The following is a 26,304-nucleotide window of genomic DNA, read 5'->3' on the forward strand; positions in this document are numbered from 1 at the left end:
TCGGAACATTTGAAGTGGCTTTTTGCTATGGGCTCCTGGCTACGAAAAAGCTTTGGAGCATTCTACTTCATGAAGTAGGTACCTGATAAGTGAGCTGTAGTCATCCATTATTGAGCAATTAAAGTTGTTCATTAATAAGTTGGTTGCAGTATCTGAACATAAGCCTTTGCACAAAGAAGCATGCCAGGGCGTTTTTACACAGCCTTCAAGCACTGTGTGTTAAAAGAAATGCAGGTTGCCTTTCAGAAAGAACAGCTGTTTTGGTAGCACACTAACAGGGGAATCTAAGCAATGTTTCTGGCCCAGTGTTAGCTTATCAGTGTCAAGGAAAGTGTGAACCATGATAAGAGCATCCCACTTGGATTGGTTTCCTGCTGAAATGAACCAGCAGCAGGACCCAACTGACAGATGGATGAACACATCCTGCCACCCCAATTATGAGTGCGTTTCTTCTGCTTGACCAATTTTCCCCCACCTCCCCAATGGTCCTCAACAAACAAACCAAAAGAAAGCAAAAAGAGTGTGGAATATTGCACACCTGGTATTGTCCGTTCCAGTTTTAGCTGCCGAGCATAATCCAGGCCAATGGTGCAGTATGGTTTGGGCAGAGTTAGTAACTTCTTGCAGAAATCGTACACTCTCTCATACAAATCATCAGGGATGCAAGGTGCCTGGAGCAGCAATGGGAGAACAAACTTCGGTGTAAAAATTATTTAAATATGAGAAGTACCCTGTAGCATTGGCTGACAATCACCAGCCCAATTCACCCCTGGTATCAGTGGAATCAGGCATATTTGCATCTGCTGTTTGGTGGAATCTGGACTGAGCACTCCAACTATACTGAGAAGATGGTTCATCAAGATTCATATGTTTCCTTTTGCAGAGTAGCTGTACAAGGATAAATGCTTCTGTTACTTTATTTGCTTTATTTGTTGACCTCAGGGAATCTTGAATGATTACAAGGAGGCGGGAGGGGGGAGAAAGCAGTGTCTAAGTCTAAGATAACCATATGTTTCCCTGTCGTTTTACTCTCCAGGGTATGAAAATGCAGCTATCCTGAGACGCCCACAGCTACTAAACATTTCTTCAAATAAAAATGTCTTTCACTGTCGCTATTTCCTTATTACAGACTTCCATTTTCAACAAAACTGTGGGTGTTTTCTGCTCCAGAATTTTCGCTAAGCTGACTTTATGCTAGTATTTCACCATTTTTCCACAGGGAGCAAATGTAATTCTCCCAAGGTGTCTGCAAGCAGGGACAGCATCACTGCTAATGTATGTGCTTCACAATTCACATGAATTATGCATCTTTTATGCATGCAGACAGCATATGGTAAAGTAGGAGAACCTCTGGTTATAAACAGACCATTAATCACCTGCATTCCACCACAGCGATGTTGTTGAGTCACGTTTTCCCCCTCTTACCATTGATTTTAATGAGTCACTTCTTTTTAAACTATGAATGGAGCAGCACAAGAAAACGTGGCCATCCATAAATGCATTTCAGACTGTTGTCTGACACTCTGACAATATCCAGTGCTTACCCATTCCTACAGGGGAGAGGTGCTAGGGCTCAAATCTAACTAGAAGTCAGACCATTTTCACTTAAACACTCTGCTCCTAAGCCCCAGAAGTATCAAAGTGGCTGTGTCTTCCCAGCAGGGAGGGAAAAACACGCTGCACATGCTTAGAGGCACCCTCTCTTGCACATTTCACACATCCCTAGAATTCAAAATAGAATCTCGAGTGGTATCCATGGAAACCTAAGAGCTGTTGGCCACCGTGCAAGCTGACACCTCACATCAACTCCCAGCATGGAATTCCTGTGCTATCACAGCCGCATGAATTTATAGTTCTCACCTTTATCAATGTGTACATCAGCGTGTGAAGCAAAGGGATGATGTACTGCCGATAGTTGCATCTTTCTGCCTAGAGAAAGCAAACGGTTACGCTGAAGATTTTCCAACAATGTGAGGCTGATTTTGGATCCTCTGCTGTCACAAAACACATGAGGGAGGAGGGCTGGCAGCTAGAACAACAGAGCATTTGATAGCAGAGACAACTCTAGGTGGAACATTGCCATGGTACCAGCCAGACCTCAGCTGGACTGTGCGTTCAGTTAAAGGCTTACCCTTGACATGCTTAGGAGAGATTTGAGGGGGAGGGGGGGAATCTATGAATATAAAGCCTAGGAGACATCTGTGACATCTTTGGTCATGTGCATTTTGCAGGTTTTTGGAACACTACAAAATCCTGCAACATCTGCTTAGGGGAAAAAATTGTGGAATGAGCATGCACATCATGGACCTCCCAATGCTCTGTAAGTATACTATCTTCAGCCAACCTAAAGATCAGTTTTTCTGCAGGAAGAATGGTTTCTAATGAGAGAGTAAGAAGGACCAGAAGTGGCAGGAAGGTGCAGGATAAATAATAAGGAACACCGGGGCAGCTGGTTCCCTATAAACACTAGAGAGATTGTGAGTGATGTCAGAAGCAGGCTGCATTGGCTACCCTGAATTTATGACTGAGCCAATGAGCCTTAATAGAGGATCTGATGTTTGGAAGTGTCTTCAGTCTGAAGAGCAGTATATTAATTTAATCACATTTTCCCACAGCAATAAACCATAGATTCGTATTCATGAGAAAGGCTACATGTGGATTGTGAAGACAACTCCCAGCCCATTGTTTCCTTCTGTGGACATTCTTACCCTTTCCAGTTCTTTCACCAGAATTTTGATCAAGAGGGCTCCATTGCTGGGATTCCTGTCAATCTTCTTGTGCAAAGTCCATCTCAGCATCCCTGGAAGAAGGTGGGAAGAGAACCAAAGTTAAAACAGCTATCAATGTTTCACTGGGTCAGGAATCAGCAAGAGACAAGAGCAGAATATTGCAAAGAAGGAAAGTGAGTTGCACTTATAGAAGAAGAGGAGTGGACAGGACTGAACCATAAACAAAAACAGCTCTTCCCTCAAGGTTTCCACATATTATTTTATTTAATTATTTATTAGGTCATTCATTTGATTTCTTACTTGCCCTAAGGTCCCAGGGCAGCTTACAGCAGTTTGTACTTGGAAAACATATTCTTTATCACCAAGCTATGGCTCCTTCTCTCTACAATTGTTGCCAGTAAGGAAGAGTTTTACTGGTGACATTATTTTGTCTGGAATCAACCAGGTTCCCACACCCAGTCATATGCATCCATATGGGTAGGTATCTCAACAAGACCAGAAAACCCAGGAAATGCCAACACAGCTGGCCAAACATAAAAAGCCATTTCCTTTTGCTCTCTCTAGCTGTGGGAGAGGTGTTCTCAGACCCACTGCAAAACTCTTCAGTGCTCAGTGATGAGCTGGGGCACACGGGTCACCGGCTCTTACCTCTCTCGCTCTGGAAGGCTGGGTGGTGGCCATCAAGTTCACGAAGGAGGGCATGCACACTTCGGAGGAAGTCGGACTCAACCTCTTGACAAAGGAGAAAAACAGGGTGTGAAGAACAAGATAACTCAGTGTCTTCTTGTTATTTGTACTTAACAAACCAAATCCTACCAACAAAAGGGTAATGCTAGTGGTTTGCCATCAATGATGCAAGCTCCTTTTTGAGCAAATGCATGATAAAGTAGCACAGGAATAATGGCGAGCAGATAAGGGATGAGCTTTTCATGGATCGAAAGGTGAACGCACCCCTGCCTCCTTGTATACAACCAGTTATCACTGGTATTATAACAGCTTTGATGTTAACTCTCCAAACAAGAGAGTGTAGATAGGCATTGCCTTTGGTTATTACCAGTGAAAAACTTGCTTCCATAATATATAATTCCCATCTATTACCTCTCAGTAAATGCTTACACAACTGATGAAAGGGGGGGGGGATGTAATTGTTGTTATACTCCTACTGAAGGTGGGATTCTGGCAATGGTAGGGTTGCACAAGCTAATCAGGTCTATGTCTGCCTGTTGGAATAATAAATAATACAGCTTGCCTTACTCATGAGCTCCTGAAGTTCCTACTAGGTCTAACATTCCATCTAATGAAATGGGCTTATACTACAATAAATCTGTGCAACTTGAAGCAACCAAGAGCCTCTTTTTGTGTGTTTGCTGCATCAGACTAACATGGCTGCCCCTCCAAATTTTATTTATCTCTTTCTCTCAACTGTGCAGTGGGGGAACTGGAGACAATCCACTCTTTTCACCTAAACACCTCATGCTCAGAGAGCAAGCAGAAGCCGATACGGCACTTTGAGATGCTTCTGTGAAGATGAGACTAATGATCATAACAATAACAACAGTAACCTGGGTTATCCATGGTTGGGTGGAAGTCGCAGCAGGTGGTCGTGAGGTTATCTTTTCCAGCACTTCTGGGAGAACTGGGTGGCCAGAGGGTCCAGTTTCACTGAGCATGACCTAGTATCCTCTAGCACTTCTGCAAAAAAAACAAGATGGCGGTTGAGTGTGCTTGAAATCCCTGTTTAATACCAGGGACCTGACACTGAATTGATAAGTAGCCATGTTAGTTTGTTGTGGCAAAAACAAAAAAGAGACTTATTGCACCTTAATGCGTTTTGCTATTGTATCCACTTTTTAGATTATGCCCCACTTATTTCACACTAAGCTTATTTTACCCCAAAATTTGTTGGTGCAAGGTGCACAAGGCTCCATGAAAAAAGAGGGAAGGAGACAGTGTGGTTTTCACACTGTAGTTCCAACATTCAGTGTGCACCTCTTGTTCAAGAAGCAACAAGCTACATTATAGCATGCCCCCACTGGATGGTGTGGGGAAAAGGGATTTAGAAGATGAGTGTTATAATTCACAATGGCACAGAGTATGGGTGGGGAAGCTGTGGCCCTCAAGATTTTTTTTTTTGTTTGACTACAACTCCCATAAGCCCTGACCATTACCTATCTTAGCTGGGGCTGATGGGAGTTGTAGTCAACAACATCTGGCATGTCACAGGTTCCCCAATACTGGCATAGAACTTGGAGAAACCGCTGCCATAAATTACTGGTATTGTGCATGCTGGATGAAGGACGTGTGTGGTTGTTAAGGAAGTTGGCCAAACTCTTTCCAGAAGGACATATATCCTCAGATCAACATATTTGTAACATTTATATCTCATCTTCACCCCCACCCCCACCCCCCAAGGCAACATAGGAAATCAATTTCTAGATGATTAGCATCAGGAAACATGCCCAGGACAAGGGCTTGGTCAGAATGTCAATGACTCTGCTAGAAATAAAGAAGGTCCACTTACTCAGAATACTACAACGTCCTTGGCATCAGGCAGCGGCAAGACAGCAATTTCTACAACCACACCCAGGCTCTCTTGCTGGGATGCTGTCGGATTTCTTTGGAAGCTGCCAATCTCCGTCAAGTGGGAACACGCCCAAGACAAACTTGCTTTACCTGCCTCACCAGTACCAGCCAATACCTGCAAATATGTGTGTGAGAGAGAGAGAGAAAGAAAATCAGAAAAAGGAATGTGTGGGCTCCTCTTTGTCCATAGTTCCCAGTCGCCTATGACCACGTTTGTTTCACTTGCTGCAGATAAAGCCAGGGGAACAAGGACAGTTCTGTTAGTATTTACAGTTGTCCTGATAACATTATTCTCTTCAAAGTGATTTCCTAAGGCTTAAAAGGAAACTCTTTTCTCTGATTGTCCTCTCTGCCAGTTATAACACATTCTTCAGCAGCAGCCACAGGCATCCTGCTCAGGTGGGCTGGCACAATGTTATTTGGTTCACCTGCCTTCCGTTTCCTCTTTGTTCCAGCTCCCCTGTATATTCTGCCGAGATTCCTGGTGATATCCCAGGACCACTGGCCCATGCTGTTTAGTGCAAAGCCGAGATAATAAAATGCCTTTATTGCTTGGTCATTGCGCAGCACTATTTTGAGGTGGGTAGACAGTTGACTGGGGTGCTGGGTCATCTGCAGTAGACTGGCAAATATTTCTGACTCCCAATTATTTAACAATGGCAGAAGCAAAAAGGTGCCTTCTTTCCCCTCTTAAATTAAGACTGCTGAAATTATGAAAGGTTGAGTAAACCAGGAATAGGCTCCCCCACCCCCCACAAAAGAATTGTGAGCTCATTTTGGTCATGGAACTAACTAACTAACTAGAATGTGCTCAGAGGCACCCTGCTTTTTGAAATTCTAATCTTTTTGTCCTTTGCTCTTGGCTCAAGTTAGTACATTGTGGGATTCTAGTAAAAAAACAACAACAGACTAGCTCCAAAAAGCTGGAAGTTTGTCTATCCCTGCAGTAAATGATGCTCACCTTCTCTGAGCACATGGGCTAGGCTGCCCTGCAGAGATTCCAGCAGTTGTGCTCCAGGACTCACTTCAAAGGGAACCTGAGGAGCAAAACCAGAGATGCGACATTAGTTTCTCCTCCTCAGTAGCAGAACCAGAAGTGTAATCTTTGCAGCCTTTGAAACATGAGTAGAGTCACACCAGTAGTTGTTATGCTAGCCCCTGCCCCCTCTTGCATCCAAGTACACATAGGAATGACTCACTTCAGGAACAAGCATAGGAGTAACAACTTCTAGAGCATGGGGATGATGTGATGCTCTCCAGATGATGATAGACAACAGCCCACATCCATTATCCCTGACTATTGGCCACTCTGTCTGGAGCTGATGGGAACTGGAGTCCAACAACATTTGGAGGTCTCACCACTTTGGCTTCTCTTGTTCTAGAGTGGTCGCTCATGTTAGTCTGTTGCAGCAAAAACAACAGAGTGTCTTAAAGGGACCCCTGACCATTAAGTCCAGTTGTGACCGACTCTGGGGTTGCGGTGCTCATCTCGCTTTATTGGCCAAGGGAGCCGGCATACAGCTTCCGGGTCATGTGGCCAGCATGACTAAGCTGCTTCTGGTGAACCAGAGCAGCGCACGGAAACGCCGTTTACCTTCCCGCCGGAGCAGTACCTATTTATCTACTTGCACTTTGATGTGCTTTCAAACTGCTAGGTTGGCAGGAGCAGGGACCGAGCAACGGGAGCTCACCCTGTGGCAGGGATTCAAACCGCCGACCTTCTGATCAGCAAGTCCTAGGCTCTGTGGTTTAACCCACAGTGCCACCCGTGTCCCTTTAACAGAGTGTCTTGGGTCACCTCAAAGACTAACAGATTTATTGTGACATTAGATGGATCTTCATCAGATGTATGAAGACATAGATAGGCTGTTGGGGTAACATGCCACCAAAAAGCTGCCCACCAGGAGATAAAGTTGCATCACAACTCACTCACAAACCCAAACTTTTCTTATCCAGATTTAGAAAAACCGCTCTTTGAAGTGCTCCACCAGATAATTAAACCCTTTAACCCCACCTGCAATTATACAAGCAACGCCAAGTTGTTAAATTGGAATTTCTGAACCAATAGAAAATAGTATTCTTTTGGAATTATATCAGACAAACCATGGATCCATCAAGCCCAGTACGTTCAATACTGACTGGAAGTGGCCCTCCATGGTTTCAGACAGGAGTATTTCCACACAAGGGATTGAACCTGGGACTTTTTCCATGTTAATCATATCATGTCCACTAATCCACAGCCTGCCCACCCCCATTTTCCATTCAATTATCCAATTCCATTTAGGAATTCAGTTCATTAAAATTATTACGGGACTACTTGTGCATAATACTGAATAGGTTTGAAAAATAAAACCTGTTTGCAGAATGGGCTGATCACTTTTGACCATTGATGTATGTTCAAAGCAGTTCTCCCCTATTTGTACTGTCAACACCTACTAGCCTGAAGCTTTGTCTCCCATCAGAGATGGTCAGCATCAGTCATTACTGTAGAGTGACACAGTCATTCATAGAAGCAGCCCCAAGGGGCCTATGCCACTTTGCAATTTCCGCCGTTCTATTTTTAAGACCCCGTTCAGGCAGAAGTGATTACAGACAGCCTAGCTTCCTCTTCACACCTTCCCTACAGTGACGGCTGAGCTTACAAGAACCCCAACCCACAAGGCTCTCATGCTGTCACAACAAAGAGTCACGCTAACCTGCCTCAGATTTTTCATATTCTCCATCAGGCTTGAATAGTGCTGTCAAAGAGCAAGCAATGAAGCAACGAGGAGAGCATTTCCCAGCATGCACTGGGAACTATATGTGTTGTGAGGGAAGCCATATTGGACCCTATTCTTAGCTAAGCCATTCAGTTCATAGAAAATACTACATTTTGGAATATATATATATATGGGACTTGGGTGGCACTGTGGGTTAAACCACAGAGCCTAGGACTTGCCGATCAGAAGGTCGGAGGTTCAAATCCCCGCGACGGGGTGAGCTCCCGTTGCTCGGTCCCTGCTCCTGCCAACCTAGCAGTTCGAAAGCACGTCAAAGTGCAAGTAGATAAATAGGTACCGCTCCGGTGGGAAGGTAAACGGCGTTTCCGTGTGCTGCTCTGGTTTGCCAGAAGTGGCTTAGTCCAATAAAGCGAGATGAGCGCTGCAACCCCAGAATCGGTCACGACTGGACCTAATGGTCAGGGGCCCCTTTACCTTTATATATATATATATATATATATATGCTTTCGTAGATTTTCACGGGTACAGGAATGCAGGTTTTGGTGTCCTCGGGTGTCTTCCCGTGTAAAAGTTGGGGTGTCTAGGCGACGTTTCGACGAGGTCTCACTCGTCATCTTCAGGCTGGTGCTTTCGGCTTCTTGTTACTGGAACAGAGCAGGATCTCAGTGTTTGAGTTCCTATAAATACTGTTGAGGAGGTGTGGTGTATAGCCTCCAATGTTCTGGGCAGAGAGGAGGTTCCCAGGCTAGTGTGCCTTTTCTTCTTTTGTTCCTTAATTACTTGAGGGATATCTTGAGTGATTTCTTGAGTGATTTCCTGAATCCCACTTAGGTGGGTCATTAGGTGTGGATTAGTTGCTAAAGCCTTCGTGTCTTGAACTCTTGAACTTTGTGAAGAGTTTTTCTGAGAAGATGGCTGTACTGCACTTGGTTGTGCTCTGGCTTGGCTTCGTGTATAGGGGCGAGCTGTGGTTTTGTGGCCTGTGCCAGCCAGATCTGTGTAGGGATTGCAGGGGGGTGCAGCATCCGGAGGTGCCACCCTGGTTTGGCTACTGGATGGTGTCTGTAATTTATCTGTGGAGAGGGTCTGGGTTTGGGTCTGGTGTGGTTGATTGGTGATGGCGTTCTGTGTGCCTCTGGATCTGGTGTCAGATTTTGTGGGGAGGGCTAATTTCCAGATGTCTGGCAAGCGGGATGTGTCGTCACGCTTGTTCATGTTGTGAGGGTGTTTCTCTATCTCGATGGCTTCCATGATTATTCTCTTGTGGTGATGTTCCATGTTAAAGAGCAATTTGGAATCTGCAAAATTAATTTCGTGTCCTGTTTCTTTCATGTGTTGGAAAAGAGAGGAAGTTTTTTCTTCTTTTTTGACGGCATTCTTGTGTTCTGCGATCCGTGCATTTATTCGTCTGTTTGTTTGTCCAATGTACGTGGCTGGGCAGACTTTGCAGGGTATTTCATAGACCCCTTGGTTTTCCAACTGAATTTTATCCTTGGGGTTTCTGAGGATATTGGCTATTTTTTGGTTGGTGCAAAAGGCTGTTTTGATATTGTGTTTATGGAGGATTTTGCTAATTTTATCTGTAGTGCCCTTGATATAAGGAAGGAGGGCTATGCCATTGTTTTCTTCTGTGTCTTGGTTTTTGGGGGGTGTTTCTTTTTGGATTAGCTTCGTAACCCTGTTTTGCTGGTATCCATTGGCAATTAACACATTTGAGAGATTCTGTAACTCAGTTGTCAAGTGGTCTTCGTCAGCCAGGCGTTTGGTTCTGGAGATGAGAGTCTTGGCTACGGAGTTTATTTGTGCAGGGTGGTGGTGTGATTGTGCATGTAAGTAGCGGTTGGTGTGTGTTTTTTTCCGGTAGATAGTGTGTCCTAGGGAGCCATCAGGTTTTTTGTAGATTAGGACGTCAAGGAAGGGAAGTTGGTTGTTGGCTTCTATTTCCATAGTGAATTGTATTTTGGGGTGTAGGCTGTTGAGATGTGTGAGGAAGCTATCCAGTTTTTCCTTCCCGTGTGGCCAAATTACAAAGGTGTCGTCAACATATCTGAGCCAAAGTTTGGGTTTGTGTTCTGACTTGTCTAAAGCATTGGTTTCAAAGTGTTCCATGTACAGGTTAGCGATGACCGGTGAGAGGGGTGATCCCATAGGTGCTCCTTCTATCTGTTTGTATCTTTGTCCATTGTGGATGAAGTACGTGTTGGTTAGGCAGTGGTTGGTCAGGTCCAAGATGTATTCGGGGGGACTGTATTTGTTTTGAATGGCTGTCAAGGCTTCATTAATGGGCACTTGTGTGAAGAGAGATACAACATCGAAGCTCACAAGTAGGTCATTGGGTTGTAGGTTTTGCTTCTTTATTGTTTCTATGAACTGGAAGGAGTTTGGAACGTGTGAAGAGATGGATTCTGCATAGGGCTGAAGTTGCTTGGCGAGAAATTTAGCGAGATTTTGTAGAGGTGAGCCTATGGAGCTGACTATTGGTCTGAGTGGTGTTCCTTCTTTGTGTATCTTGGGGAGGCCGTAGAGTTTGGGGCATCTGGATGATTTTTCTCTGGGGATGATTCTTAGCTGGATTTCTTCACTGATAGGAGAGGCTTTTATTTTGGATTTGGTGGTTTTTTCCAGATAGGTGGTGGGATCTGTTTTTATAGGTTGGTAGGTAGGGTCTTGGAGTAGATTTGATAGTTTTGCTTGGTAGTCCGATGTGTTCATCACAACAGTGGCATTACCTTTGTCTGCTGGGAGAATGATTATGTTGTTGTCTTTCCTCAGGTTGGTGAGTGCTTTCTGTTCTTCTTTGTGTAAATTGCTTCTGGGTGGTTTGCTGGAGCAGAGGATGTTGGTGACTTCAAGTCTGATTTTATTGGCTTCATCTGGATTGATTTTGGTTAGGCTAGCTTCGACTCCGCATATGATGTTTTCCGTGGGGATGCGTCTCGGGGCGACTGCAAAGTTGAAACCTTTGGAGAGTACTTTGGTTTCAGTTGAGGTGAGGATCCTGTCTGATATGTTATGTACTGTTTGTTTCATGGGTTGTTGTGGAGGGTGGCTGGGCTTCTGGCGTTTCTCTAGTTTGTGGAGTTTGTTGGTGTGTGTGTCTGTCTTGTGTGAGGTCTCCGTTTCAGCTCTCCAGACGGCTAGTTGTTTGCATTTGTCCCAGAGTGCAGGGTGGATTTTGTTACAGAGTTTGAGGTGAAGAGTGAGTAGATCTTTGTTGGTTTGGTTTAGTAGGTATCTTTTCTTGTGTAGTTCGTTTCTGATTAGAGATAGTTCAGTTCGTTTCAGGATCCTTTCGGTAGCTGGGGTTTTAGAGTGGAATTTAAGTTGGAAGCATGTGGGAATTAAGTTGTTGTCTCGGCAGTTGCGTAGGAACAAGAGATCACATAAGATGGTGGCTCTTCGGATTTCTAGTTTCTCGTAGGTTCTTGTCAGCTGGAAGGTTTCCTCCCCGTAGAGGTGAGATATTTGCTTTCGTAGATTTTCACGGGTACAGGAATGCAGGTTTTGGTGTCCTCGGGTGTCTTCCCGTGTAAAAGTTGGGGTGTCTAGGCGACGTTTCGACGAGGTCTCACTCGTCATCTTCAGGCTGGTGCTTTCGGCTTCTTGTTACTGGAACAGAGCAGGATCTCAGTGTTTGAGTTCCTATAAATACTGTTGAGGAGGTGTGGTGTATAGCCTCCAATGTTCTGGGCAGAGAGGAGGTTCCCAGGCTAGTGTGCCTTTTCTTCTTTTGTTCCTTAATTACTTGAGGGATATCTTGAGTGATTGCCAATGGATACCAGCAAAACAGGGTTACGAAGCTAATCCAAAAAGAAACACCCCCCAAAAACCAAGACACAGAAGAAAACAATGGCATAGCCCTCCTTCCTTATATCAAGGGCACTACAGATAAAATTAGCAAAATCCTCCATAAACACAATATCAAAACAGCCTTTTGCACCAACCAAAAAATAGCCAATATCCTCAGAAACCCCAAGGATAAAATTCAGTTGGAAAACCAAGGGGTCTATGAAATACCCTGCAAAGTCTGCCCAGCCACGTACATTGGACAAACAAACAGACGAATAAATGCACGGATCGCAGAACACAAGAATGCCGTCAAAAAAGAAGAAAAAACTTCCTCTCTTTTCCAACACATGAAAGAAACAGGACACGAAATTAATTTTGCAGATTCCAAATTGCTCTTTAACATGGAACATCACCACAAGAGAATAATCATGGAAGCCATCGAGATAGAGAAACACCCTCACAACATGAACAAGCGTGACGACACATCCCGCTTGCCAGACATCTGGAAATTAGCCCTCCCCACAAAATCTGACACCAGATCCAGAGGCACACAGAACGCCATCACCAATCAACCACACCAGACCCAAACCCAGACCCTCTCCACAGATAAATTACAGACACCATCCAGTAGCCAAACCAGGGTGGCACCTCCGGATGCTGCACCCCCCTGCAATCCCTACACAGATCTGGCTGGCACAGGCCACAAAACCACAGCTCGCCCCTATACACGAAGCCAAGCCAGAGCACAACCAAGTGCAGTACAGCCATCTTCTCAGAAAAACTCTTCACAAAGTTCAAGAGTTCAAGACACGAAGGCTTTAGCAACTAATCCACACCTAATGACCCACCTAAGTGGGATTCAGGAAATCACTCAAGAAATCACTCAAGATATCCCTCAAGTAATTAAGGAACAAAAGAAGAAAAGGCACACTAGCCTGGGAACCTCCTCTCTGCCCAGAACATTGGAGGCTATACACCACACCTCCTCAACAGTATTTATAGGAACTCAAACACTGAGATCCTGCTCTGTTCCAGTAACAAGAAGCCGAAAGCACCAGCCTGAAGATGACGAGTGAGACCTCGTCGAAACGTCGCCTAGACACCCCAACTTTTACACGGGAAGACACCCGAGGACACCAAAACCTGCATTCCTGTACCCGTGAAAATCTACGAAAGCAAATATCTCACCTCTACGGGGAGGAAACCTTCCAGCTGACAAGAACCTACGAGAAACTAGAAATCCGAAGAGCCACCATCTTATGTGATCTCTTGTTCCTACGCAACTGCCGAGACAACAACTTAATTCCCACATGCTTCCAACTTAAATTCCACTCTAAAACCCCAGCTACCGAAAGGATCCTGAAACGAACTGAACTATCTCTAATCAGAAACGAACTACACAAGAAAAGATACCTACTAAACCAAACCAACAAAGATCTACTCACTCTTCACCTCAAACTCTGTAACAAAATCCACCCTGCACTCTGGGACAAATGCAAACAACTAGCCGTCTGGAGAGCTGAAACGGAGACCTCACACAAGACAGACACACACACCAACAAACTCCACAAACTAGAGAAACGCCAGAAGCCCAGCCACCCTCCACAACAACCCATGAAACAAACAGTACATAACATATCAGACAGGATCCTCACCTCAACTGAAACCAAAGTACTCTCCAAAGGTTTCAACTTTGCAGTCGCCCCGAGACGCATCCCCACGGAAAACATCATATGCGGAGTCGAAGCTAGCCTAACCAAAATCAATCCAGATGAAGCCAATAAAATCAGACTTGAAGTCACCAACATCCTCTGCTCCAGCAAACCACCCAGAAGCAATTTACACAAAGAAGAACAGAAAGCACTCACCAACCTGAGGAAAGACAACAACATAATCATTCTCCCAGCAGACAAAGGTAATGCCACTGTTGTGATGAACACATCGGACTACCAAGCAAAACTATCAAATCTACTCCAAGACCCTACCTACCAACCTATAAAAACAGATCCCACCACCTATCTGGAAAAAACCACCAAATCCAAAATAAAAGCCTCTCCTATCAGTGAAGAAATCCAGCTAAGAATCATCCCCAGAGAAAAATCATCCAGATGCCCCAAACTCTACGGCCTCCCCAAGATACACAAAGAAGGAACACCACTCAGACCAATAGTCAGCTCCATAGGCTCACCTCTACAAAATCTCGCTAAATTTCTCGCCAAGCAACTTCAGCCCTATGCAGAATCCATCTCTTCACACGTTCCAAACTCCTTCCAGTTCATAGAAACAATAAAGAAGCAAAACCTACAACCCAATGACCTACTTGTGAGCTTCGATGTTGTATCTCTCTTCACACAAGTGCCCATTAATGAAGCCTTGACAGCCATTCAAAACAAATACAATCCCCCCGAATACATCTTGGACCTGACCAACCACTGCCTAACCAACACGTACTTCATCCACAATGGACAAAGATACAAACAGATAGAAGGAGCACCTATGGGATCACCCCTCTCACCGGTCATCGCTAACCTGTACATGGAACACTTTGAAACCAATGCTTTAGACAAGTCAGAACACAAACCCAAACTTTGGCTCAGATATGTTGACGACACCTTTGTAATTTGGCCACACGGGAAGGAAAAACTGGATAGCTTCCTCACACATCTCAACAGCCTACACCCCAAAATACAATTCACTATGGAAATAGAAGCCAACAACCAACTTCCCTTCCTTGACGTCCTAATCTACAAAAAACCTGATGGCTCCCTAGGACACACTATCTACCGGAAAAAAACACACACCAACCGCTACTTACATGCACAATCACACCACCACCCTGCACAAATAAACTCCGTAGCCAAGACTCTCATCTCCAGAACCAAACGCCTGGCTGACGAAGACCACTTGACAACTGAGTTACAGAATCTCTCAAATGTGTTAATTGCCAATGGATACCAGCAAAACAGGGTTACGAAGCTAATCCAAAAAGAAACACCCCCCAAAAACCAAGACACAGAAGAAAACAATGGCATAGCCCTCCTTCCTTATATCAAGGGCACTACAGATAAAATTAGCAAAATCCTCCATAAACACAATATCAAAACAGCCTTTTGCACCAACCAAAAAATAGCCAATATCCTCAGAAACCCCAAGGATAAAATTCAGTTGGAAAACCAAGGGGTCTATGAAATACCCTGCAAAGTCTGCCCAGCCACGTACATTGGACAAACAAACAGACGAATAAATGCACGGATCGCAGAACACAAGAATGCCGTCAAAAAAGAAGAAAAAACTTCCTCTCTTTTCCAACACATGAAAGAAACAGGACACGAAATTAATTTTGCAGATTCCAAATTGCTCTTTAACATGGAACATCACCACAAGAGAATAATCATGGAAGCCATCGAGATAGAGAAACACCCTCACAACATGAACAAGCGTGACGACACATCCCGCTTGCCAGACATCTGGAAATTAGCCCTCCCCACAAAATCTGACACCAGATCCAGAGGCACACAGAACGCCATCACCAATCAACCACACCAGACCCAAACCCAGACCCTCTCCACAGATAAATTACAGACACCATCCAGTAGCCAAACCAGGGTGGCACCTCCGGATGCTGCACCCCCCTGCAATCCCTACACAGATCTGGCTGGCACAGGCCACAAAACCACAGCTCGCCCCTATACACGAAGCCAAGCCAGAGCACAACCAAGTGCAGTACAGCCATCTTCTCAGAAAAACTCTTCACAAAGTTCAAGAGTTCAAGACACGAAGGCTTTAGCAACTAATCCACACCTAATGACCCACCTAAGTGGGATTCAGGAAATCACTCAAGAAATCACTCAAGATATCCCTCAAGTAATTAAGGAACAAAAGAAGAAAAGGCACACTAGCCTGGGAACCTCCTCTCTGCCCAGAACATTGGAGGCTATACACCACACCTCCTCAACAGTATTTATAGGAACTCAAACACTGAGATCCTGCTCTGTTCCAGTAACAAGAAGCCGAAAGCACCAGCCTGAAGATGACGAGTGAGACCTCGTCGAAACGTCGCCTAGACACCCCAACTTTTACACGGGAAGACACCCGAGGACACCAAAACCTGCATATATATATATATATATATATATATATATATCTCTGATAATGAAGAATGTTATAGAAGTCCCTGTGGGCCTCTGGATGTTGGACTGCAACACCCAGCTTCCCCAACCATTTGGTTGGCTAGAGCTGATGGGAACAGCAGGCCAACAATAATCAAGTTCTTCATCCCCAGTGCCAGATTTATACACAAGTTAAGTAAACTACAGCTTAGGGCCTCAGATTGCGGGGGGGGGGGGGGATCTAAATACAAAACTCACACCAATTTAAAGTTTTACATAACTGATCAAAAATAAATGAAATGGGATGTATACTCTAAAGCAGATTTTATCATTCCGGTATGACAAAAATGTACTTAACGGCCACACATTTATTTGTTGCCCTTGGTTTATAAATCTGTGCAGCATGAACTACATTATAGTTTTTATATACGCTAAGTATGAAATCACAATGTATTTTAATGTAAAGGTATTTCATATACAAATTGTCTTATTGCAAGATACATGTTTCTATTAGATTGTCAGTTGTATGCTTGCCTACGTACGGGAATATATGCAAATATAAAAGCTTCTTATTTATGTTTTCATTATTCTTTCACTTAGAAAAATACACATTTTGGGGTAATGCTGTGGGGTTTCTTGAACTCCACTTTGCTTATGGCCTCAGCATGTCTTAACCCAGCCCTCCCCATTACACCACTTACTACAATTGACCTGCTTTTTCGAGACAAACATCTGTGATGCACCACTGTCAGAGTAATAAGAAAAGGGCTCAAGTCATTCTTTACAGGAGGCACAGAGGAGCCATTTTAGTGGCATGAATACATCAGCATAGCACACAGCTAGCTGACAATTTCAGCCGCGGTTAGCTCTCGCACAATTCTTTTAAAGGAAGAACAGCCCACCGAAAAGCAGACATTTCTATTTGCCACGGTCTGCACCTGAACGTTGCCACCTGAAGAGTTCAAAGATAAGGAACACATTGTGAGACCGAAGGAAAGCGATCCATTTTGTGGGTCAGAACAGAACTTCATTGGAATAGGCTGTCTTTGTAACATGAGACTGAAGTTGCTTTTTGCAGTTAAGGTGCATCTCACAAACAAACAAGGGACCATGCCTTGAAATGAGGATCGGGTGACAAGCCTATCTGCTACAATACACATCCATTACAAAACAAAGGAGTGGAAGAAAATGTAGAGCTTCACTACAGTTAAACAAACCCCTAAGTTAGGCATATTTATTCCTAATAATAATAAAAGAATGAAGAACTTCAACAAAACAAAAATAAGATGTGTCCTCATGAAAGCATAAGGCAACAGGAACTGATTCCCAGCTCTTTCCCTAAAGCTCAGCATATTTCACAGAAATAGATTATGGGAGGGCAAAAAGAAATGAGAGATACCTAAGTTCAAACTATCTTCCAAACATTCCGAGAAAAAGAAACTTGGTCCTGTAAAGTTTGTTGTTTAAAAATGAATAGGAGGGATTGGGAAATCAGAAATCTCTGGATTGTGTTTTAATTTAGAGTGAGGGGAGATAGCTCTAGGGGGCTGTAGTTCCATAATCAACGTATGAATGGGGTGGGAGTGTAAATGAATAAGCAAACTTAACAATTCCCTATTTGCTTCTACCTATGACCATATTAATAGCTGATTGGCTCCAATAAGGAATATCATTTAGATGGATATGTCTATTCATCTGTGTATGCACACACACGGGGAGGAATCCAATGTAATGCTAAGTTGAACTCCCTTAGCACTGTACTAGCTACACTAGTGGAATGGCTTGCACAAGAAAAGGCTCAGGAATCCAGCCTGGTTCTCATGGCTGGTTGCTCAACAGATCTCTGTAGCCCTGATACTTTCTGTTGTACAACCAGCTTCTGCTAGCACAACGTTTGCTCTGGATTTCATGCTTGTACCTAGAGCTGCCGCCCTCATAATAAAGCCCCCTGCCATTCCAAATGACAGAAAGTTTCTGTTGTATCTTTGTACTGAGATACTTTTGTCCCTGCTAAATTGTCTGAAGGCTTTGCTGTTTTGCTGTGCTAATCAACTGGTTTTCTTAAAAGACCATAGAGATGCTATTGTTGAAAGGTTGGATCCTGTTACATCGCTAGCAGGTTTTACTGTCGATGAACTGGATTGGGGCTGATTGTAGAAATGCACTGAGGTGGCTATGGGAGGCTGGTCAGCGACTGATATGAAATGTCAGGAACATCGCCGTGCACACAAAAGACATTTCCAACCCAAAGGTGTTCACAACCCCACTCCACTCCCCACTCCACCATTTTGATGCTGCTTGGCATACGTTGTTTGAATAGGCTTCGCAACAATCCTGTGAGGAAGGCTGGAATTACAACTTCAGAATAAAGGTAAAGATAAAGGTACCCCTGCCCGTACGGGCAAGTCTGGACAGACTCTAGGGTTGTGCGCCCATCTCACTTAAGAGGCCGGGGGCCAGCGCTGTCCGAAGACACTTCCGGGTCACGTGGCCAGCGTGACATCGCTGCTCTGGCGAGCCAGAGCCGCACACGGAAACGCCGTTTACCTTCCTGCTAGTAAGCGGTCCCTATTTATCTACTTGCACCCAGGGGTGCTTTCGAACTGCTAGGTTGGCAGGCGCTGGGACCGAACAGCGGGAGCGCACCCCGCTGCGGGGATTCGAACCACCGACCTTTCGATCGGCAAGCCCTAGGCACTGAGGCTTTAACCCACAGCGCCAACCGCGTCCCTTCAACTTCAGAATAAATCCAAGCAAATCATGTCCTCCCAAGTGACCAAAGGAATGCATTATGATATAGAGGCATGAAGACAGCGTAGGAAACTCTGTGACAGTTGCCCCCAAATAAAGTGATAATTGTTTTGACAGATAATTGTGGGAGCTTAGGCTTTGTCAACTAACCTGTCATGTCATATATCCCGGTGTGGAAGAGGATGTGGTCTCTATCATCCATGAAACCAAGACAGGCTGGCCACAGAATGGCTTGCTATGACTATATTACCAGGACCATGTAGGCCTTCACTATGTAGCCAGGAACTTTTAGCAACCTTTGCTGTGCTGATGTATACTTGCAAAATTTCCTTTGTCCTGAGGGAGTGGCTCATGGTTTGTTCCAATACAGTGGTACCTTGGGTTAAGTACTTAATTCGTTCCGGAGGTCTGTTCTTAACCTGAAACTGTTCTTAACCTGAAGTACCACTTTAGCTAATGGGGCCACTGCGCCGCCGGAGCACGATTTCGATTCTCATACTGAAGCAAAGTTCTTAACCTGAAGCACTATTTCTGGGTTAGCAGAGTCTGTAACCTGAAGCGTATGTAACCTGAAGTGTATGTAACCCGAGGTACCACTGTATTCAGTGCAGAAATGTGCATTTTCAGTTAGATTGTGTATCTTAATGTACTTTGCGTTGGAAAGATGAGGTTCTAGGAAAGTGCAAATGTGTGGCTTCAATTATGTTATCCTGCCTCCAGAAACAGATGTAGAAAATACATGGGGGGGGCATTCTCATGTTTCTTATGTTCACTCATTATTATTGCAGTTTAAACATGTTAAAGATGAGTAGATGTGGCATCACACTCCATGGCGAAGCATTTTTATCTATGTCTGAACCAGAATAGCACAAAATTCTGGAGGTTCAAACTAATTCTTAAAGATTGACCGAGAGAGAGAAATGAAAGTAGGCATCCCTTTAGCAGGGGTCAGCAAACTTTTTCAGCAGGGGACCGGTCCACTGTTCCTTAGACCTTGTGTGGGGCCAGACTATATTTTTTTGGGGGAGGGGAATGAACAAATTCCTATGCCCCACAAATAACCCAGAGATGCATTTTAAATAAAAGCACACAGTATACTCATGTAAAAACACCAGGCAGGCCTCACAAATAACCCGGAGTTGCATTTTAAATAAAATGACACATTCTACTTATCTAAAAACACGCTGATTCCTGGACCGTCCGCGGGCCAGATTTAGAAGGCGATTGGGCCGATTCGGACCCTGGGCCTTAGTTTGCCTACCCATGCTTAACTGGGTGGCAGTGGGGTTCTATTCTCATTCTGAAGGTGACTCCTTGGAGAGCTACTGGTATTTCTAATAGGCAACTATGCAGCCTGCCTCACAGGCTTGTTGTATGATCTGTTTGAATAAGGTATTCCAAAACAGTAGTACCAAAACAGTAACAGGAAAGTCTTGGGCATGGGTGGGGCTGCCTATGTGCATCTGCAGCACCCACTGGGGTTCCTGACATTCAAGTGTCGCTGAGTCTCTCCCAGCCATTTCAGTGTATTCAGAAGCTCAGCTCATGGGCATGGCAGGCAGCAAAACCTGCAGGCTATTTTGAAAGATCCAAGCAGTCTCCCAGCATTTTGATGGTTGTTTGGGAATTCAGTTGATGCAGCAAGCAGCAAAGCCTGTAGGCAATTCCTCAGGAATACAGCGATCTTCTCAAGGCACCCCCTCACTGTCATTCAGAATGGCAAGTCTCTTGAAAAAGCTTTATTCTGAGGCCTGTGGATGAGGATGCCGGATTCCAGCTCATTTCTAATGCATTTCAATGGCCATTTGTAAAACCTAGCTGATTTTTTTGTGGATGAATAAGCAACAGGTGATGGTACAATTTTGCAATTTATGCCAGTGCATTTCAATTGCTCCTCACAAGTGCAATGTTCTTCTGTTTGGCCACTTCAGGACATTCTCTGTAGACTGCCTAAAGACCAATAGGAACCATCTAAACTACCCTTCTTTTAATACATTCTAACTGCCATCTTAACATTTCACGTATTTCTATGGCAATACATTCAGATGGCTTTGCTCAGCGACAGTTATGCAAGTCATCGCTGTCCATAGAGCTCTTCGGTGCATTTGGAATTCATGAAAGGTACATTTCGAGTTCATATTTGTTACCACTTACTGTGATGCTTAGAGTGGTTTAAAAAATAAATCAATCAATAGTTGAATGGCTATATTGCCAAACCAGAATGAACTTCGGTGGCAGGGATGATGTTAAGGGGTGGCTGAGCCTCATTCAGCATGGCCCATGGTCAGGGATAATGGGAAGTGTGCTCCTACAACATCTGGAGAGCCACAGGTTTCCCATCTCTGAACTAAGGAGGGGAATTGGCTCTTTTCTCACCATCTTAGAACAGCTCTACCCATTACAGTTGCTGAAAGAAACATACGGTAAACACTGAGTTTCCGGCAGCACGCTTGCAATGTGTGAACATCATAAGCAACTGACAAATGGCAATATTCAAAAAATCAGCGGGGGGGGGGACGGGACACCCCAGACTCTCTCAGGACATTCTGTATGTGGCTGTACTTGAACAAAGGAACTTTAAAGAAATGTGAAATCATCAAGAGGGTCAGTGCTATCACTTGTGGATTGAATTATATTTTTATTATACTACATATGTTAATTGGCTTACCAATGGCCTAATGTCTGCATTATCAACATGTGTTTTGTGAATTACCACTGTTAATTATGTAATTATTGCTGTCTCTGTACTTTATGCAGTTAATTTCTCTCTGACCTCACTGTTTACAACCCCAAATGGGTAACGCACGCACACAGCAGTAACCTAGGACATTTCATCTGATTGAATGGATCACACTATGTGAATGCTCGTGTGATAATGAATTTGTCAATGTGCCACAAGTGTTACTGTGGTTTTTGTGTATCTTTAGACATTAATATGTCTGGGAACACGTGTTTAGGAAACCTAACTTACCCAGTGCACATAAACTAGATCTGCGCATATTTATGTGCACAAGAGATGTTTAATGTCAGAAATAGTGCTCCCCACATCCATTGTAATGTATTGAGTTGCTTTTATTTCATTTTTGAAGACTACATTTTAAAAAAGAAATTTGGGTTAAACTTAACTGATTTTACAATGCTCAGCTAAGGGACTCTGCAATTGGATGAACTCTTGCAGATGGTGCTAAATGCATCAGGAGACAAGTGTCACCAGTCCCTGTTTCATTGTTGCGACATACACATCTTTTATAATATCAAAGTATATCCAACACAACAACTGTTACAAACAAGAGGAAAAAGGAGAGTTGTTGTTCTTTAACCAACCTTTTAAAAAGGTACACTCTGGCTGTACAAGATCAAAAGTTCCAAAGTACATCTGTAACTGGATACAAAAAATACTTTTATCTAAAAGCTCACTCTAATCACGATGAAAGCCGCCCAACTAGCAACAATAAATCCCTCCAGGCTGTAAGGGAGTTTGTTTCTCAGGTAATTTTCCCTTGTTCCCAGGACCCAGTTCCCTGCAACAATAGCACATGTAACAGTAATCTAAAATACCAGAGCAGGTGAACCTTAAATGGTTCAAAATCCAGTGGCAGAACAGGTTATAAGATTTATTAGGAAACCAGAACAAAGCATAATTCCTAGCTGTAGCAAAAGAAGCAAAATCAGTACACTACTAATTCTGCCTTGTACTTTCTCTTTCCTGTGATGACATTAATAAGGACAACGCAGAAATACATGCTTATGCTATCTGTTTTATTGTTTGTTTCTTTTTCCTCCCTTCTTTCATAAACGAGATAAGGCATAAGCGTGGTGGCTGACATAAGCATAATAAAAGTTAATTTGGGGGCTAAACTAAATTTGGGAGCGCTGGGCGGATCTTTGCACCCCTGCAGCATATATGCTAAAGACAGTGCTGGGAAGTCTGGGAAACCCTGCCCTAGGTCTCCTCCTCCAGGGGTTGTGGACTACAACTCCCATCAGCCAGTTTGGTCAGGGATGGCGAGAGAGCTGCAGTCCAAAGCAGGACACCATAATAGATAATAGAATCATATAGTTGGAAGGGACCACGAGGGTAATTTAGTCCAACCCCCTGCAATGCAGGAATCTTTTCCCCAATGCAGGGCCCTGCCTTAGGACCACATGCCACATTTGAAGCACAATGGTTCATTGTAGGACTGCCAAAAGCTAGTGTCAGTCTGCTGCCAGTTCCTCCCTCGCTCTCTCGAGCTGAGCAGGCAAACTAGAGTGACATAAGACATGCTGTGAAGCTAGGGTGGGGTGCGGGGGTGGGGGGTGGCAGAGAGTGAGGCAGTATCTGAACAGAACCAGTAAACAGCCTATTGGGCCCTGAAGCTGCTCAATCTGGAGCTGACTGACAGCCGGAACCTATGAACCTTTAAATAAGAGATGAAAGAGGTCCTACTGGGAGCTGGCAGGAAGCAGCAGATCCATTGCCAGGTGGGTGAGGAGGCATCAAGGGAGCAGCAAGTTCTGATACTAGGAGCATTGGCATTTTAAGAAATTTCCTTCTTCGTGGAACTTTCTGTCTGCGAAACAGGCTTTTCAAGGACTCTTTCTTATAGCCGAAGGAGGATGTACAGACCAGTTCCTGGATGTTAATGATTCTTTGGAGAGTTCCTCCAGCACGTCATATTTAATTACTTTTTGGAAAAAGAAAATGGCCCTCAGGAAGCAACAGCCTGTTAAACTTTAGCATCTCCCCTCCCATTTCCACCGGTGGTTTCAGAAAAACAACCTGGGGGTGAGGTGGGGCGGGAAATTCCTACACTTGTTGCCAAATTTGTTCATCGAAAAAGCAGACACTAAGTGAGACAGCACATGAAAAAATATGATAAAGGAGCCAAGGCACACACTCCATCTCTCACCGCATGCTATAGACGGCTCTCGTTCAGTCCCGTTGTCCTGTGTAAGGAACCTGCAGTTGCTAGATATCATGTGTTGATCTCCCAGAGCCCTTTCTGCACTGAAATTATCCATGTGGAAAGCATGCCTTGTACATCAGTACATCTTGGACACTGGCTGCTAACTGGATCCTAACAGAAAGGGCTTTAGGATACTCCCATTTATCTTGCACTCCTGCCCTTCCTCTAGATCAGGCATGTCCAAAGTCTGTTTGGACATGTTGATTTAATCTGGCCCCCATGGCAGTATATGTCCTGAGGTAAAATCCTAAAAAAAAAAAAAAAAAAAAAGGCTAAAGGCTTCAATCCTAAAAACCTCAAGAAGTTTGGGGTAAGATTGTAAAAAAAAAGCTCAGCAACTTTGGCTGGCCCACATGCACGTTCACTTCTTCAAATGTGGCCCTCTTTGAAAAAAGTTTGGGCACCCCTGCTCTAGATCATGTGGAAGGCTGTGGAGTCAACCATAATCACAACCATGTCAAGCACATAAAGCACATTTAATAAACATGGTTTCCTACCACAGAACCCTGGGAACTGTAGCTTACCCCTCACAGAGCTACAATTGCTAGCACCCTTAGCAAACTACAGTTCCCAGGATTGTGTGGGTGTGCCTTAAATATGCACATGTGAATCAGCCGTCACAGATCAAGTACCAGAGACAGATTTTCGTTATACCACTTCCAACACCAGGCTGTTGGAAGGATTCTATTCACACATTCACCTGCAAAGAATCAAGGGCTGCCCATTCAAGTGATGGATGTGCATTTGCAAACAGACTCATAATATATTATAAATAGCACTGAGCCAGGAGGACAAGCAGCTGCCAATCTGGGCATGGCTGCAAGAGGGCAACATTCCAACAAAATGTGCTTAGAGGGGGGGAAAACTTCCTTGTAACACAAGACAGGGTTTGCGCAAGTATTTGAGGAGTGCTTGTTCCCAAAAGGCATCTGCGAACTTCCCCACGCCTCTCTTCCAGATTGTGCCTCTCCCACGACGAAGCCTGTAAAGTCTTTACCAGCAATATAAGTGGGCAGATCAAGAGAATAAACAGCTCTTCCTTGCCCTTGGGAGCTAGAAGGGAGCCAGACGACTCTCTGCGTCGACACACTGAAACTTTTTGGGAACACCTGTTGAATAGCATCTGGGCTTAAACGCTTCCTCTGCAGTTGTTTTGATGGGATCCATTCTGCACGGATGCATTTCTCCGGCCCACCCTTCCCAGAATAATCACCAGCTCCCTTGCAAATGAAATTGACTTAGGAAAAGGAAGCATCGATATCCTGTTGGAGTAGCTTCCTTCCTAAGTTGTTTCTTGGCAGAAATAGAACTCTCTCTGTCTCTCTCTCTCTCACACACGCACCCCTCTCCTTGCTCACCACAATACAGTATGTACTAATTTATCCCTTGCTAGCCCCATATACCACCAAGGTCTTTTCCTGCAATTTCACAAGGGCCCTCTCCGGAAAGATTTTGGAAAGGGTTGCCCAGATCCCGGACTCTACAGCAGGGCTTCTTGGAGGGCGCAATTTGAAAGCCACGTTTCCCAAAACGTTCCGCCAACATCTCCTAGCAAACCTCCAAAGAACGCTGTTTAACTCCCGGGACCTCTTTCCTTTTCGGCTCGTATTGCTCAAAGATCTACTTAAGGCACATCAAAAGAAAACAAACCCGAAAAGAGACAGGTATCGAAAGCCGAAGCGCAACGGTGCCGGTGGTGGCGGCGGCAACCGCCGTCTCAAGACAAGCTCAGCTTACCTCCGGGAGCTCGCTCGCTCCTTTCCGGAGGTCTAGCGCCGTCTGGTTCCTAGCCGCTCGCCGCCTTGGCTCGGGCTGCTCAGGAAGTCGCCGGGCGCTCGCTCGCTCGCTCAGCAGAGCGCGCAGCAAAACTCGACGGCGCGTCCTACTATAGGACGAAAAAAAAGCTTCCTTTTCTCGTCCAACCGCAAGGCGACCGCGCCGATCGCCTCCGCGGCGTCTGCTGCTTGGTTTTTTTCTAGGCGCCGAGGAATCGCAGAGCTGCAACCTTTCGCTGGCCTTCGCCGCCACCTCTCCAGCTCCAGAAGTCAAGTGGGGACGGCGGCGGCGGATGCAGCCGCTGCCAACAGCTACACTAAGGAGCGCCTGACTCACTCGCCCGGCGCGCTGCGCCCTGCCCAGTCCGGGAGATGTGCGCGTGGGTGCCTCTGTCCGAGGAGAGAGGTGGCTGCGCTGGGCACCTCTGCCCTGGTACCTCCAACAGGAAGAGGCCTGGGCTAAATAAAGAGACGGACACAAACAAGGTTGCTACGAGGAAAGCGGGCAGGTGCTGCCCCGCTCCGAGGGCTTCCCGGCAGCGGGAGCAGCTGAGCCGGCCTCCCAAGATCTCTTGGCAGCAGAAAAAGATCTCGATCTCGTGGGCACAGCGCATGGCGGCCCCACTCAATCACTCGTTCCCAGGCCCCCTTTCAGCATTTCTGCGCGTTTCCTGTTCATCAGTTTCCTCCTTCTGAAATGGTAAACTTAAAAAAAAAACTTTTTAAAAAAGAAAGAAAGAAGAAGTTGTATGTACTAACCAACAACCACAGACGCACATCCTTGTTGTGTGGGGCGCACAGCTGAACCCCAAAGTTCTGTTTTGACACCACTTCCGAGCAACTCCTCAAGCTAGAAACCAAAGATGGGCAGTGTGCGAACAAATCTTCATTCCAAAAGC

General features: G+C 44.8%; 1 protein-coding gene and 1 long non-coding RNA gene across 3 annotated transcripts in view; one reads left to right on the forward strand and one right to left on the reverse strand.

Annotated features, from left to right (window-relative positions):
• PIK3R6 (phosphoinositide-3-kinase regulatory subunit 6) overlaps positions 1–26,058 on the reverse strand; it is a 43,174-nt gene extending 17,116 nt beyond the window's left edge. The window contains exons 1-8 of one of the 2 annotated variants that reach the window (XM_083429763.1): positions 25,368–26,058; positions 6,274–6,349; positions 5,251–5,427; positions 4,292–4,421; positions 3,378–3,461; positions 2,709–2,800; positions 1,861–1,929; positions 67–671 (exon numbers count right to left, since the gene is read on the reverse strand). Coding sequence is in view for 1 of the 2 variants with exons in the window: in XM_083429762.1 (XP_083285888.1) it covers positions 539–671; positions 1,861–1,929; positions 2,709–2,800; positions 3,378–3,461; positions 4,292–4,304 (391 nt within the window). In the remaining variant the exon portion in view is untranslated. The remainder of the gene's footprint in view (positions 1–66; positions 672–1,860; positions 1,930–2,708; positions 2,801–3,377; positions 3,462–4,291; positions 4,422–5,250; positions 5,428–6,273; positions 6,350–25,367) is intronic. The other variant, XM_083429762.1, reaches the window with a different exon arrangement.
• LOC310672503 lies at positions 1,833–4,071 on the forward strand. The gene is made up of 3 exons (XR_014508631.1): positions 1,833–1,970; positions 2,232–2,320; positions 2,616–4,071. It is a non-coding gene; the product is annotated as an uncharacterized lncRNA (long non-coding RNA).
• Positions 26,059–26,304: the final 246 nt, after the last annotated feature.

This window comes from Podarcis tiliguerta (assembly GCF_965153285.1).
Source record: "Podarcis tiliguerta genome assembly, chromosome: 2".
Lineage (NCBI taxonomy): Eukaryota > Metazoa > Chordata > Lepidosauria > Squamata > Lacertidae > Podarcis > Podarcis tiliguerta.